The sequence below is a fragment of the Phacochoerus africanus genome, chromosome 3 (assembly GCF_016906955.1).
Source record: "Phacochoerus africanus isolate WHEZ1 chromosome 3, ROS_Pafr_v1, whole genome shotgun sequence".
Taxonomy (NCBI): domain Eukaryota; kingdom Metazoa; phylum Chordata; class Mammalia; order Artiodactyla; family Suidae; genus Phacochoerus; species Phacochoerus africanus.
Window position 1 is genome coordinate 160,976,043 of NC_062546.1, and position 14,063 is coordinate 160,990,105.

Below are 14,063 nucleotides of genomic sequence, written 5' to 3' on the forward strand. Positions count from 1 at the left end.
ACAAGATGTGGTTTTAACAAGACAAAATGAAAATTTAGTCATCTAACATAAGTAATTCCCCTATAAGCACTTTAGTAGAAATTCCTTAATACATAAGGAGTCTCATCTTTTGCTATTCTGAATGAACTCCAGGTATTCTTCTAAAATCCAGTATGACAGCTGAGCACAGTTGATGTGATATAGCAGGAAAAATGTGGGACAAGGTACAAAAGACTGGCTTTCCAGGACTAATTGTAGTCCAGTCACTTAAGAGTTGTGTGACACTGGACATATTATTGACTTTGAGACTCTGTCCTTATCTGTAAATTGGGAACAGTGTACTTACCTTGCTTTATCACAGAGCGTTTTAAGATAAAACAGAATGTCCTTTGTAAAGGTAAAATCTTAAAAGATTTAAGATGAGTTTTTAAATTCTCCAATATTAGCCTTGAGGCAAAGTTATTATGAGGATGAGCAGAATTTATCACTGTGGTGTAATAGTAAATGGTCAAACACCATAAATTCAATTTTCAGTCTCATAGATTTGCTCTCCTAATTTACTGGAGTTGATGGATACTTTCTATCAGATTACTGTAAAATCAAAATGATAAACTGATTTAAAAACAACTCCACATATATTTTAAATATCATTGTTTTAAAGTGAAGACATCAGTAGAAACACCAAATCATTCAAAATATTCTGTTAATGTGCATCTTTTTTTTAACCTCGTTAAAAGAGTTTCTGCATATGTAATAGATTGACCATACTATATTATGCCTTTGAGTTACATAGGGTTGACCCCCCCCAAAGACATTACCCCAGTCTTTATATATATATATTTTTGTGTTTGTTTTGTCTTTTTGCCATTTCTTGGGTTGCTCCCGTGGCATATGGAGGTTCCCAGGCTAGGGGTCCAGTCAGAGCTGTAGCAGCCAGCCTACGTCAGAGCCACAGCAACGCTGGATTCAAGCCGCGTCTGCAACCTACACCACAGCTCACGGCAACGCCAGATCGTTAACCCATTGAGCAAGGGCAAGGATCGAACCCGCAACCTCATGGTTCCTAGTCGGGTTTGTTAACCACTGCGCTATGATGGGAACTCCAAGTCTTTATATTTTGGAAAGGTCTAGTATTATTAAACCTTACTTAACAAAATAAGGTAGTATAGTTGGTTTCCATTTTTTTTTCTCTTCTCATTTTGCAGTTCTTAATAAAGACATACTGTCATTGTCTTTCTTTGATTTGATAGTAGAGATTTTTTTACTTAGAAAATTTTGATAATAAGTTTTGATAGAATAGATAGTATGGATCCAAATTATAAACTGAGTAATTTACTAAGGAGTTTCATTTGTCCACTGGTATTGGGAAAAGTGATTAAACAAAGACAGTGCCTCTTTTCATGTTTATAGAAATTGGCCCTGAATTTAAACTCTGTACGTAATTTTTTTGGTAGTTTACTCATTTATTGGTTGATTTATATAGATCTCTCTCAGCCCTGAAAATTAGATATTTTAACAGCTTATGGGTGGAAACAGGCACCTTAATTCACATATCCTATGCTCTGTTAACTGTTCTTTATAAGTACCCAGTGAATGGTTACCTTCACAGCTGTGGTCATTCTGTTTCCTTTGCCGGAAATCCTCTTCTGTTGCCTTGCCATAATTTCTAGCTTCTACTCATCTTTCAAGTGTGGCTCAAATTCCACCTCTTCTGAAACAAATTAGTCTGTAGTGAAGTAGTTTTCCCATGATTGGATCCCATTGTTTCTTGTAATTCCTCATTATCTATGTTTTCTATTTCCCTTTCAGACTGTAAGCAATGACTAATACATGCTATCTATGCTATAAATGTCAGTTAAATACATGGAGTTTTTCTTTTTCATTTTTTTAAAGAAATCATTTCTGCTTTTTAGTCAGGTATTTGTTAGGGTAAAGAGAAGGAATGAGTAAAAGAGAAGAAAATAATAGTGAAAAGATCTTAAATGCAGAAATTAGGAAATGGGAATAAAAGGGAAGGAATAAAAGTGTGAAACAAGTTTTTTTTTTTTCCTTTGGATTTACTAATCTTCTACATATATCCTGTTTTGGTTGCTGAGTGTCATAACCATTTTATGTGTTTCCCTAAGGAGTCTGAGGGCTTATTAACAATTTGTAAGCCTATTATAGTCTATTTTTTAATTGTTAAAACTTAAATATTTCTGAAGAATTTCCTAGTTAGTATATAGTCTGAAAACTATAATATTTAGTTTTCGAGTTTTAATAGCAAAATAAATTAATCATGAAGCGTTGCCACAAAGCCATTTTAAATTTGGGCAAAGAAATTGGGGCAACATCAAGAAAGATCTTTGAAGTAGTTTTTGCTTGTTTCAAAGTTTGGGGAGAATCTACATTTGTTCACCAGTTGTTGAAGTGAACTCATTCTTGGATCAGAGTCTGAGCTTTTAAATGCTGAGATAGGTAGTACTTTTTTAAAAATCAATTTTGTCCATTTATTTTGTGAGCACATTTTTTAGGGATGACTTAGACTAATTTTTATCCATAGGCGAGAGATCTCTTGTCCAAAAGCAAGTAAACATTTACCTTTTTTGCTAGCTGTGGAAATACGGTCACATTAATTTTTTTGCTCTGTGTAACATAAGCTTGAGAAGTGTATATTTTATGTTACTTACGTAGCTTTTAGACAAAGTAAATACCATTTGCTGGTGCGATAAATACATAGAAAGCTTATTCTGCAGTTTTTTAAAGTCATAAACTACACTATCTGAAGTTAATTTGACAAACCATTTTCTGTAAATAATTGGTATGTTATTTTCCACTGATTTTTTTTTTATAGCTGGCTCAATTTTCTTTAAATATTAAGTAATCAGTATTGTTGAATGCTATTTAATGGTTTTAGATGAAAGGTAAGACCTGGAAAAATTGTACCTTAATAAAGTAACTAGCTAGTAAGTTTGAGAGCCAGTAAAACTGTAATGGAAAATAGTTTGAACTCTGGATGCAGAGAAACGGGAGTTCTAAATATATTTCTATCACAGTGAAGTCTGAGGAAGTTTGTTGACCTGAGCATCTCTGAAGTGGGGATAAAGTCATTTGTTTTATTCAGAAAATAATAAATATATTGAGCTTCTGATATGTGCCAGTAACCATACTGTATTTCAGATAATAAGAAATATCTTTTGTCATAAGATCACTGGAGGGATTAAATTAGAATGCATGTGAAAACACTTGGCAGAGTACTTAGAACAGAAGTGGTCAGTACATTTTAGGTCTTATTAAAATATCTCAATTTTTTTTTGTCTTTTGTCTTTTCGTTGTTGTTGTTGTTGCTATTTCTTGGGCCGCTCCCGCGGCACATGGAGGTTCCCAGGCTAGGGGTCGAATCGGAGCTGTAGCCACCGGCCTACGCCAGAGCCACAGCAACGCGGGATCCGAGCCGCGTCTGCAACCTACACCACAGCTCACGGCAACGCCGGATCGTTAGCCCACTGAGCAAGGGCAGGGACCAAACCCGCAACCTCATGGTTCCTAGTCGGATTCGTTAACCACTGCGCCACGACGGGAACTCCAAAATATCTCAAATTTTTAAAAATTCTCCAAGAGCCAGAATTGCTTCAGAGAGTAGTTATATATCCAAGATATATCATTGAATTACAATAATTCTATGTGTTAGTTTTTTAAAAACATTGGCATGAAATTCTTTTTTTTTTGTTTTTTAGGGCTGTACCCATGGCATATGGAGGTTCCCAAACTAGGGGTCCAATCGGAGCTACAGCTGCCAGCCTACAACACAGCCACAGCAACGCAGGATCTGAGCTGCATCTGCGACCTACACAACAGCTCTCGGCAGTACCAGATCCTTAACCCACTGAGTGAGGCCAGGGATCAAACCCGCAACGTCATGGTTCCTAGTCAGATTAGTTTCCACTGCACCGTGACAGGAACTGCCAAAAACATTGGCATGAAATTATTATATTTTAGGGTTAACTTTGAAAGTTGCTGGCCTGGGAACTTCCACATGCCACGAGCATGGCCAAAAAAAAAAAAAAAAGATTTAGAAATTAGTATAATAGCTTGGAAAACAAATATGAATGGTATTAATGCCAACATTAATGTTTCTTTTAAGAGAAATTATATATGTGCATGTGTATGTAAATGTACATGCTCTGTTCTGTGAAGCAACAGTATATATTCTATTGTCTTTTTTTTTTTTCTTTTTTTTCTGGCTGCCCAAGAGCCATGTTCCCAGGCCAAGGATCAGATCCAAGCTGCAACTACAGCAACACTGGATCCCTAACCCACTGTGCCAGGCTGGGATTAAACCTGTGTCCCAGCACTGCAGAGATGCCCACTGATACTGTCGCACCACAGTGGGAACTGCAATGTTGTATTGTTTGTTTTTGCTTTTTTGCTGCACCTGTGGCGTGTGGAATTTCCCAGGCTAGGGGTCGAATTGGAGCTGAAGCTGCCGGCCTACACCATAGCCATAGCCGCAATGTGGGATTTGAGCTGCATCTGTGACCTACATCACAGTTCGTGGCAATGGCAGATCCTCAACCCACTGAGCAGGGCCAGGGACTGAACCTGCATCTTCATGCTTGCAGCTCCCCACTAGTCAGGTTCATAACCTGCTGAGCCACAACAGGAACTCCCTTTGTTGTCTTTCAAAATAGAAATATGTGGACCACTAATAATAAGGAAATAGTTATATTGGGAAATAAATACATGTGGCTTATTAAAGTATGGAAGTATTATATAATATTTGGATAGTCTAGGAAATATTTAGACCGAGAAAATACCTAGAAAAGTTCTTTTACCTGTATAAAAACAACAGAATCACACTCTGTGACAGTTTAGTTTACAAAAGTAATGTATACAATTTTCCTGTGAGAGCTGGTGTTACGTCTATGGCTAGTCCAGAATTGACTGTTATAAATTCTGAATTTAAGAAAACAAGTATTCCCTCCTTCCTTTCTCTCTAATTTTCTCCCTTTCTGTGAAATATAGGTAAAGTCTTTTCCAAATATTTTGTACATATACACGCGTATGTATTTCTACCTTTGATTTTACTAAATAGTGATGGATGGGGAGGGGGTTGGTCTGCCCTAGACGTATAATTCTTATAATATCATTATAATGCTTAGGATAGTTGTAGATTAAAATGTGTTCATTTCAGTGTCAGAGCCCCCCCCCCCAAAGACATTTAATAGGTTCATTATAGTTCATTTATCTGAAAGCTTTTTAATGAACAGGAAAAAATTTTTCTTGTTTAAAAGTTTGAGGAGGAGTTCCCGTTGTGGCGCACTGGAAACGAATCTGACTAAGAACCATGAGGTTGGGGGTTCGGTCCCTGGCCTCACTCAGTGAGTTAAGGCTCCGGCGTTGCAGTGGATTGTGGCGTAGGTCACAGATGCAGCTTGGATGTTGAGTGGCTGTGGATGTGTCTAGGCAGGCAGCTGTTTAACTCTGATTTGACCCCTAGCCTGGGAACGTCCATATGCTGTGGGTGTGGCCCTGAAAAGCAAAAATTAAAAAAAAAAAAAAAAAGGTTTGGGGAGTTCCCACTGAAGTGCTATGGAATCCGTGGCGTCTCTGTAGTTCCAGGAGGCAGGTTTGATCCCTGAACTGGCACAGTGGGTTAAAGGATCCTGTGTTGCCACAGCTGAGGTGTAGGTCGCAGCTGTGGCTAGGATCTGACCCCTGACCAGGGAACTGCATATGCCTCAGAGTGGCAAAAAAAAAAAAAAAGTTTGATTAATCATAGCATCTTATACTAGCTTATTAATCAATTAAGATTTAATGTATTTTTATGATAAAATTTTTATTCCAACATTTTTTATGAATTTGTGGCATTTGATCTATAAATGTAAGCCCACGTCACTTTAAAAATAACTGCAGCTACCAACAATTGAGTACTTATCCTCTGCGAGGCAGTATTCTAAAGGTATTGAATATATTAGGTCAAGGTAGGCGCTATTATTTCCCTTTCTCAGATGAAGAAACTGAATCATAGAAAGACAAACTAATTTACCCAAAAAGATTCAGCTAGTATTATAGCCAGGATTCAAGAACTTTGTGTACTCATCTTTACTGTCCATACTTAAGTTACATTCTCCCCCAAATTTTAAAATCAGGTTAACTGTTTGAACAATATATATTTATAGTCATCATATTAAAAACAATAACAGAACATTTTCTAGGCTCTGTAATTAATATTGGGTGTTTATATTAGGCTGTGTAGGAAGGTATCACCAAGACAGATAGCTAGGCATTATTAGTACCACTAGAAATGGTAGTCAAGATTTTAAAACCTGGAATTAAAAATATCTGTATTAATTAATGAAACATTTTTAAAACTTGTTTTTCAGTGTGGTTTCAGTAATACTGGTTTGATTTTGATAAGTGAGTATTATGACAGTAGCTTGTGATGAGTATAGATCAGCTCAATGGTAGTCTGGTTCAGTGGTTATTTTAAAATGGACATAGCTAAAATCCACTTGAATGTATACATAAAGGTTAATTTTCTCTTCTTTTTTTCCCCCTTTAGTAAAATAAAACAGGGTCTGTTACCTAGCTTGGAAGATTTGCTGTTCTATACAATTGCCGAAGGACAAGAGAAAATACCTGTTCATAAATTTATTACAGTAAGTTTATATATTTTTTAAAATTAATTTTTTTTAAATCGGTAGTACTGAATCAATAATATGGTAATATTAAAATGTAGTCTTAAAGGTCATCGGACACGTAGATTCTGACTGACACTGTTTCTTATTTTTAAATTTTTATCATGCTTATTTCAAGGTAATCAGTGAAAGAAAATGAAAGAATCAATGAGAAACTTGTCCAGAAAGTGGGTAATAGTGACACTAAAATGCCATATACATATTCAGGTCTTGGGTAGAAGTGTTTATATACAGGAATTAAAAACTTAGAGTTGGAATATGCATATACATTATTTGCACTATATATTTACAAACTCTTATTTTTTTAAAAACAGGCACTCAAATCTACAGGATTGCGAACGTCTGATCCCAGGTTGAAAGAGTGTATGGATATGTTAAGATTAACTCTTCAAACAACATCAGATGGTGTCATGCTAGACAAAGATCTTTTTAAAAAGTAAAAATTTCTGCCAAACCTTTAATGGTGATTTGCTATGTTATATGGTCATTTTACTTTTAAAACAAAATTGCATCTTTGAAGGCCAGTGCCCCAGTGTAACTGGAAAAGGAAAAAAGAGGGGGAGGAGGATTTATAAACATCAATTGTTTGGACAACTTGGTGCATGGTTAAGGTTCTGTAATACACTGGGCCTAAGAGTATACTTTGAAACTACTCTGAGGAAATGTAGCCATGGATGTTTCCACTTTATAGTACCTGGAGATTGCATTCATTTGAATATAGCACACTATTTTTTCATGGCTTAAATTGATCCCTAATTCATCTGCATATCTTGCAGTCTTCCTTAGCAAGGTTTCTGTTCCTTTCCTACAAGGTGATTTAGATGACATCATAAATGAGAAGGCTTCAGAATATATTCCTTAGATTTACATATTTCTATTGTCTGTTTCTTCTCTTCAGCTATATTACTATATAGCATTTTGGCTATTTCTGTCTTTTTCAGAATATTTAAAAATTTAATGCCAACTTTGGATATTAGTGCCTTGAATTTGGTTAAATGAGAATATTTGATTTTATTATATTTGCCTACCTTTGTTATTTATCTTTATTAATATGTTACTGCTAGTCTGATTTCTTGCTGATTTAACAGATAAAATCATGTTTGTCATGGATCCCAAAGAGGGAAATGGTATTTTACTTCTAAAACTGAGTGAAAACTGGTATATAAAACTGTAAACACTACTATAAGACGTTTGCTTTTCCCAGGCCATAGGCTTAGGTTGAAATAGATCCAAAGAATTCCAGTATCTACCTTGAAAGCTTACTTGTATATATGTATTTTTATTTATTTTTTCTTTTATCATCTTTTGGGGGCTAGATGATTTGTTCTAGGTATCTCGTGGGAATATCCTGGAGTATTAAGTCATCTAAAGGTATAAATATTTAACTGAGATCCTCCCAAGTTCTTGGCATATTGTAAAGTACTGCTGGCAGTTTTGGATTTCTGTCTTTTCACCACAAGGCTCTTGATTCTATTGACTCAGCTGACCTTATAAAGTGTGGATTTTAGGTCTATGTTGAAATTGATGTTAGGAATTTTGAATCTTCAGAACCTTTTTCTTTGTGAAGGAAGGGAAATCATTTCTAGTTAGCTGTGACTTTGCAGTAAAGATTATTTTATTTTTTAGTGTTCATGAATTTTGTATGCAAAGTATCTTAATTTGGTGACTTCTGGGGAGTTATTTTGATATATCTGAGAATGAAGTTGTCAGATGGTAGGTAGAGCTGTTGATAATGGATATTAGAAATTGCTTTGGAATTTCTAAGTGATAGCAGTATTTTATACCTTTTTAGTATGGGTTAGATTTTTTTGTTGTTCATAAACATATTGCTACATTAAAATATGAAATTAAAAGAAATGAAAATACACTGATTATGAAGTCATAAAACATAATCATAACGTTTTCTACCTATACGTATATTAAAAATTAACAATTAGTGTGGTTTTAAACCCTAATGCATTTTTTAAAAAAATTGATGATTGTAATATAGGCAGTTCCCAACCTGACAAATACTTAGTGGTATATGTGAGCAAGCCATGGAAAAGTTCATGTCTATAGGCAAATGATTTTTCTTTTCATCACAAGGATGAGGTGATTAAATACCTCTGACTGTTAACCTTTTTAGGTCACCTGGAAAGGTGATTGCTCCAGAGAAGTTTTTTCTCTATTTTCAAAATAAGAAATTTTCTAGTTGCAGTTGCCAGAAATAAACTATTTCACCTCCATGGAAATAAGAAAGAGATGTTACAGTGGAATTCATTTTCCTAGAGAAGTAATTTATAAAGATGGAAAGATTTGGTTGAAGTCAGTGTATTGATATTTTATGTAAAATACATTCTTGGTTAATATATTTAGCCTTTGGGGTAATCTGAGAAGCAGGTTTTATGTAGAAAATTTTTTTAATGGGAAAATGAATTCTATGCATATTTTTCAAGTGTAATCTATTTAAAGTTGGAGACTGCCTGTACCCATGTAGATAGTTGATTGTTTTTAATGCTAATAATCTTAATAGAAGTAGAAAATTCATCTTGAAAAGGAATGTCTTATTTATTCATGCTTTTTTAGCCATATACGTATTAGAACAATTTTTATGTGTGATCATGATTTTTTGACCTTTTCTGTTTTGGAGGAAAATGAATGGTAGTCTTTGTATTTACATATTGTGTGATTTTTCTTAAAAAATTCATACCCACTATGTTATTTTACTATTGAAAAATTATATGTGAGATATTTCGTCAAACATTGATATGCATTACAGTTGTTAATCATAAACATTTAAGTAAAGAATAAAAGAATAAAAGAAAAATTATTACTAGATTACAGATGAGAAAATTGAACAAAACATGAGGAAGGTGTGATTTATTAAAAAGTATAAGTACTTCCTCCTCAGTTCATTTTATATAACTTCTGATTTTCTATTTAAATTCATGACATCTGTATTAAAATAATTCCCAGGAAAAACAGTACAATTTGGAGTGCTCATCATTATGCATCTAGGTAGTCTTCTGAGTGGGAAGATTGCCTTGGTTGGCCACAGCAGTTTACCAGTGAAGGCTGTTAGCACAGCTTTACCAGCACCTTCAGATACAGCAGCAATAAATAAATAAATAAATAAATTTAAAAAAATTTCAGTTTCACTGTACAATTTTATTAATGATAAAGCCTCCTTTTAAAAGTGCTGATTAATTTTGAATGGTTACATAGTTAGTAGTAGGTTAATAATTTATATTTGTTTGGCAGTCCTGGTATTTTCTTACGTAATGCTTGAAAAAAGGAGGATGTAGATTTGATACAGATACAGTACTTAAAATCAGGAATTGTCTTAACTTTTTTTGCTGAAAAATATGTCTTTTCATATGTATTACTTACAACTCTGTGCAACTTAAATTGCTTTTCAAAGCATGTTAAATGTTTAACAACATTAGATCAACATTGAAACTTTCAGAAAATATATGAAAGTTTATTGAAATAAATATTTGTTATCTCTTGGATGTTAATTATTTTTATGTCCTTAGGTTAATAATAGAAATTTGGACTATAACTTTTTAGTGTTGTAATTAGAGCACATCTTTATCACTGAAAATAGCCTATTTTATTTTTAAATCAGTATTTAATATTATGTTGACCAAGTGAGTATATGTTCTGAATGTTTATTAATATTTAAAATGCAATATCTGGCTTTTAATTCTAATTTGATTTTTCATTTAGGACAACTTGAATTAAAGTACCATGAGTGTCTACTTCTCCATTTATAATTAGCATACATTATTTTTAAAATTACTTTTAAAATCATTTTAACACATTTTTCATATGCGACAAATCTGACTAAAAGTGGATATTTCCATTTTTTATCTTAAAAGTACAGGTTTTTCAAAATGTAATTTAGGGAAAATATGTTAACATACAAAATGTTCAGTTTTTATGAAACACTAGTAATAGTTGTATACAAACTAAGGGATACATGTCTGAGGATACTTTGTGGAAAAATAAAGCATCTCAACTATTTCATATTAAAATCTGATTTTTGTTAACCAAATGTCATACTGAATGCTTATCAACTCTGGTAGGATAAAAAACTTGTTTTTAGATGGTCTTGATAACTTAACCTGGTCAAATGCTCTACTGTTTTAATCTTTGACACAATTTCTAGGCTAAGTTATTTCTTTAACTTGTTCAACAGCTTACAAGCAACTGCATGAAAGACTGCTTGAAGGAAAGAAAATCATATAGAAAGAGCATATTTTATAGAATTTCATTTGTATGAAATGAATTTCTGTTTGAATATTCTCCTAATTAATATTGTTATTATTAGCAAGTACTAATAACTTGAAAGGTACCCAGTGTGTTAATTTTTTCTCATTCTGCAGATGTGTTCAAAGCAACATTGTTTTGCTGACACAAGCCTTTAGAAGAAAGTTTGTCATTCCTGACTTTATGTCTTTTACATCACATATCGATGAGTTATATGAAAGTGCTAAAAAGCAGTCTGGAGGAAAGGTAACATTTTGATGTGAATATTTTCGTAAACCAGTCATTTAATAAATTCAGCTTAACCTGAGGTATAGAGAGTAAAATTGTACATTTTGTGTTTTGCTAATTAAGAAATTTAAATTAGGGAGTTCCTGAAATTTAAATTAGGGAGTTTCTGTAGTGACACAGTGGAAACGAATCTGACTAGGAACCATTAGGTTGCGGGTTCGATTCCTGGCCTCACTCAGTGGGTTAAGGATCCGACTTTGCTGTGATCTATGGTATAGTTCGCAGACTCAGATCCTGCGTTGCTATGGCTGTGGCATAGGCCAGCAGCTCTAGCTCAGATTCGACCCCTAGCCTGGGAACTATTGCATGCCATGGGTGCGGCTCTAAAAAGCAAAAAAATAAATAAAGGGAAAAAATTTTCTTTAAAATTAAATGAATTCAGTGGATTCTAAAATATTTCAAATATTTAACATAATTGTTATTTTGGCTAAAACAAAATATAAATGAGAATTCTTTTTGATTTTCAAAATTGAGATGGTTTTTAAATTTTTAATTAAAAAAGTATTTTGGGAATTTCTGCAGTTATGATAGCCTTGAACATTAAATAAAATGTTTCTGATTTTTAAAATCCTCTACTTAATAATATATGGGCTGTTTTATTTATATTTCCACATTGAAAGTTTTTAGATAATGAAACCCTATCAGCATGACCCTAGTTAAAGAAATTCGCTATTCTGTTCCCTTAAAAAAAGAAATCAATCAAGTCCTGGTTCCTCTTTTAGAGTATGTTTTTGTTTGTTTGTTTGTTTGTTTGTTTTAGGAAGAGAGAATGCATTGGAAAACAGGATGTGGGGTAGTGTGGAGATAAGAGAAGTCTTTTAGATCTTGTAATCCTCAAGTCTGTTGTGCTCTTTTTATAATATTGTTACAAAAGGTAGACTGCAAAGCCACTGAGTTCTATAAAATGTTCACTGGTGGAAGCTAAACGGAGATAAATTTTTTGGTAGAAGAAAATACTATTTGCCCATATTATATCTGTTAATTTTTTTCCCACTGTTTTGAATAGGTTGCAGATTATATTCCTCAACTAGCCAAGTTCAGTCCTGATTTGTGGGGTGTGTCTGTTTGTACAGTAGATGGACAGAGGTAAGTTTATTTCAGATCTATCAGAACAACTCTAAGCCTTGAATTTTGCACAATAATGAGCATGAGGTAGAAAGGAACATAATCCATAATAGAAATTAGCCCTTTACCATGATATAAATTCAAAAGGCCGAGAAGTTTAGATTTTTGTTTAATTTAAAAAACACAACTGAGGAGTTTCTGCACAGGGGTTAAGAAGCCAACTGCAAAGAGTTCCTGCTGTGGCATAACAGGATTGATGGTGTTTCAGCAGCAGCAGGGACCCAGGCTCAGTTCTCTCAGCCCAGCAATGGGCTAAGGATCTGCTGTGGTGTTGGTTGCAACTGTGGCTTGGATTCGATCCCTGGCCCAGGAACTTTCATATGCCTTGGAGTGGCCAAAAAAGAAAAAAAAAAATCTGACTGCAGTGGCTTGGGTCTCTGTGGGGTTCTTAGGGAGGCCTGGGTTCGATCCCTGGCCCAGCACAGCAGGTGTAGATCACAGCTGTGGCTCGGATTCAATCCCAGGCCTGGGAACTTCATATGCTTTGGGTATGGCCATTAAAAAAAAAAAAAAACAAACCTGAGACAATAACCTTATACTAAATCTTGCGAGGTGTTTCATCTACCTTACAATTGTAGTCTTGCTGTTTGAATATTTATTGTCCAAGAAACCGCAGTTAGGAATTTGCTTAGGAAAAGTAGACTTGGCAGAACATGAAATTATTTGCTAATAAACTACTAAGAAAATTATTTTCCCTTTCTTGGTTTGAGATCAGTTACCTAACCTGTTATTTTTGTTCCTTTTGCTGCTGATAGGATTAGCATGATAGTTAAGACAGTAAAACATAATATAGTCTATTACCTGTCAGTTATTTGCAAAATATGCAATATTTCATGAAGTTCGGGAAAGCCATCCCTGGAATGTGCTCACACTGCAGGCATAACCACTGACATATGAGGATCCAGCAGAATTATAAAAAGGGTAACAATGTGAGGACACTTCAAAGAAAATGTTTAAAAAGTCAAATAAGAGAAGTCCTTGGATACTTGCCTGGCAAAGGAGGTATCATGATCACCAAGAGAGGTCCTTTGAAAAATGGATAAAACTCTGAAATATTTTTTTAGGAATGATTTCTTCTTAAGCTCTGAGTTGGACATAAAGATTTCTTATCATATTGAATTTTGTTTTAAAGGTGAGAAAATTTATGCCAAAAAAAAGAAAAAGCAGTATTTTTTCACTTAGTTGAAGACTTTAGCTCAGAGGTATAAATAATCTTTCCGGCTTTTTGTTTGTTTTTTTATTAAGATAAGCATTTCTTTTTTCACTAAGATATAACTTACATAAAATGAAGTATACAATTCTTAGGTATACACAGCTTGATGAATTTTTATCAGAGATGTAATTTTATCCTAAATTTTGTTAAAACTACAAGTCATTTAGTCGTATAATTTTATATTTCATATTTCAAGATAATGTCACAATTTAAGTGCCTTCATTCTGAGTAAATCTTTTTATTTTTTACTGCTTGTCCTCCTCAAGTATTTATACTTAAAAAAACATGTGGTTTAACTCATTCAGTCTTATGATAAGGAATCTGAGGCCCCGAGTTGTAGGAAACTTAGTACTACTCGGGTCTCTTAACTTCTAGCCTGTTGTTCCCTCCATTATGACAGACTTTTATCTTCACCTGGGCCTGTGAAACGGTACTGAACATTTAATGTGTTGAAATAAATGTTGGGTGCTATGAATGGACGCAAATGCATGAGAAGATATGGCTTATCCTTATGGAGCAAATTCCAG

The 14,063-nt window shown here is 34.0% G+C and overlaps 1 protein-coding gene across 3 annotated transcripts in view; it reads left to right on the plus strand.

Annotated features, from left to right (window-relative positions):
* The window catches only part of GLS (glutaminase), an 82,749-nt gene that overhangs the window by 11,509 nt on the left and 57,177 nt on the right, over window positions 1-14,063 (plus strand). For all 3 annotated transcript variants that reach the window (XM_047773087.1, XM_047773089.1, XM_047773088.1), the window contains exons 2-5: window positions 6,524-6,620; window positions 6,974-7,095; window positions 11,027-11,156; window positions 12,205-12,284. In XM_047773087.1, coding sequence (XP_047629043.1) covers window positions 6,524-6,620; window positions 6,974-7,095; window positions 11,027-11,156; window positions 12,205-12,284 — 429 coding nt within the window. The remainder of the gene's footprint in view (window positions 1-6,523; window positions 6,621-6,973; window positions 7,096-11,026; window positions 11,157-12,204; window positions 12,285-14,063) is intronic.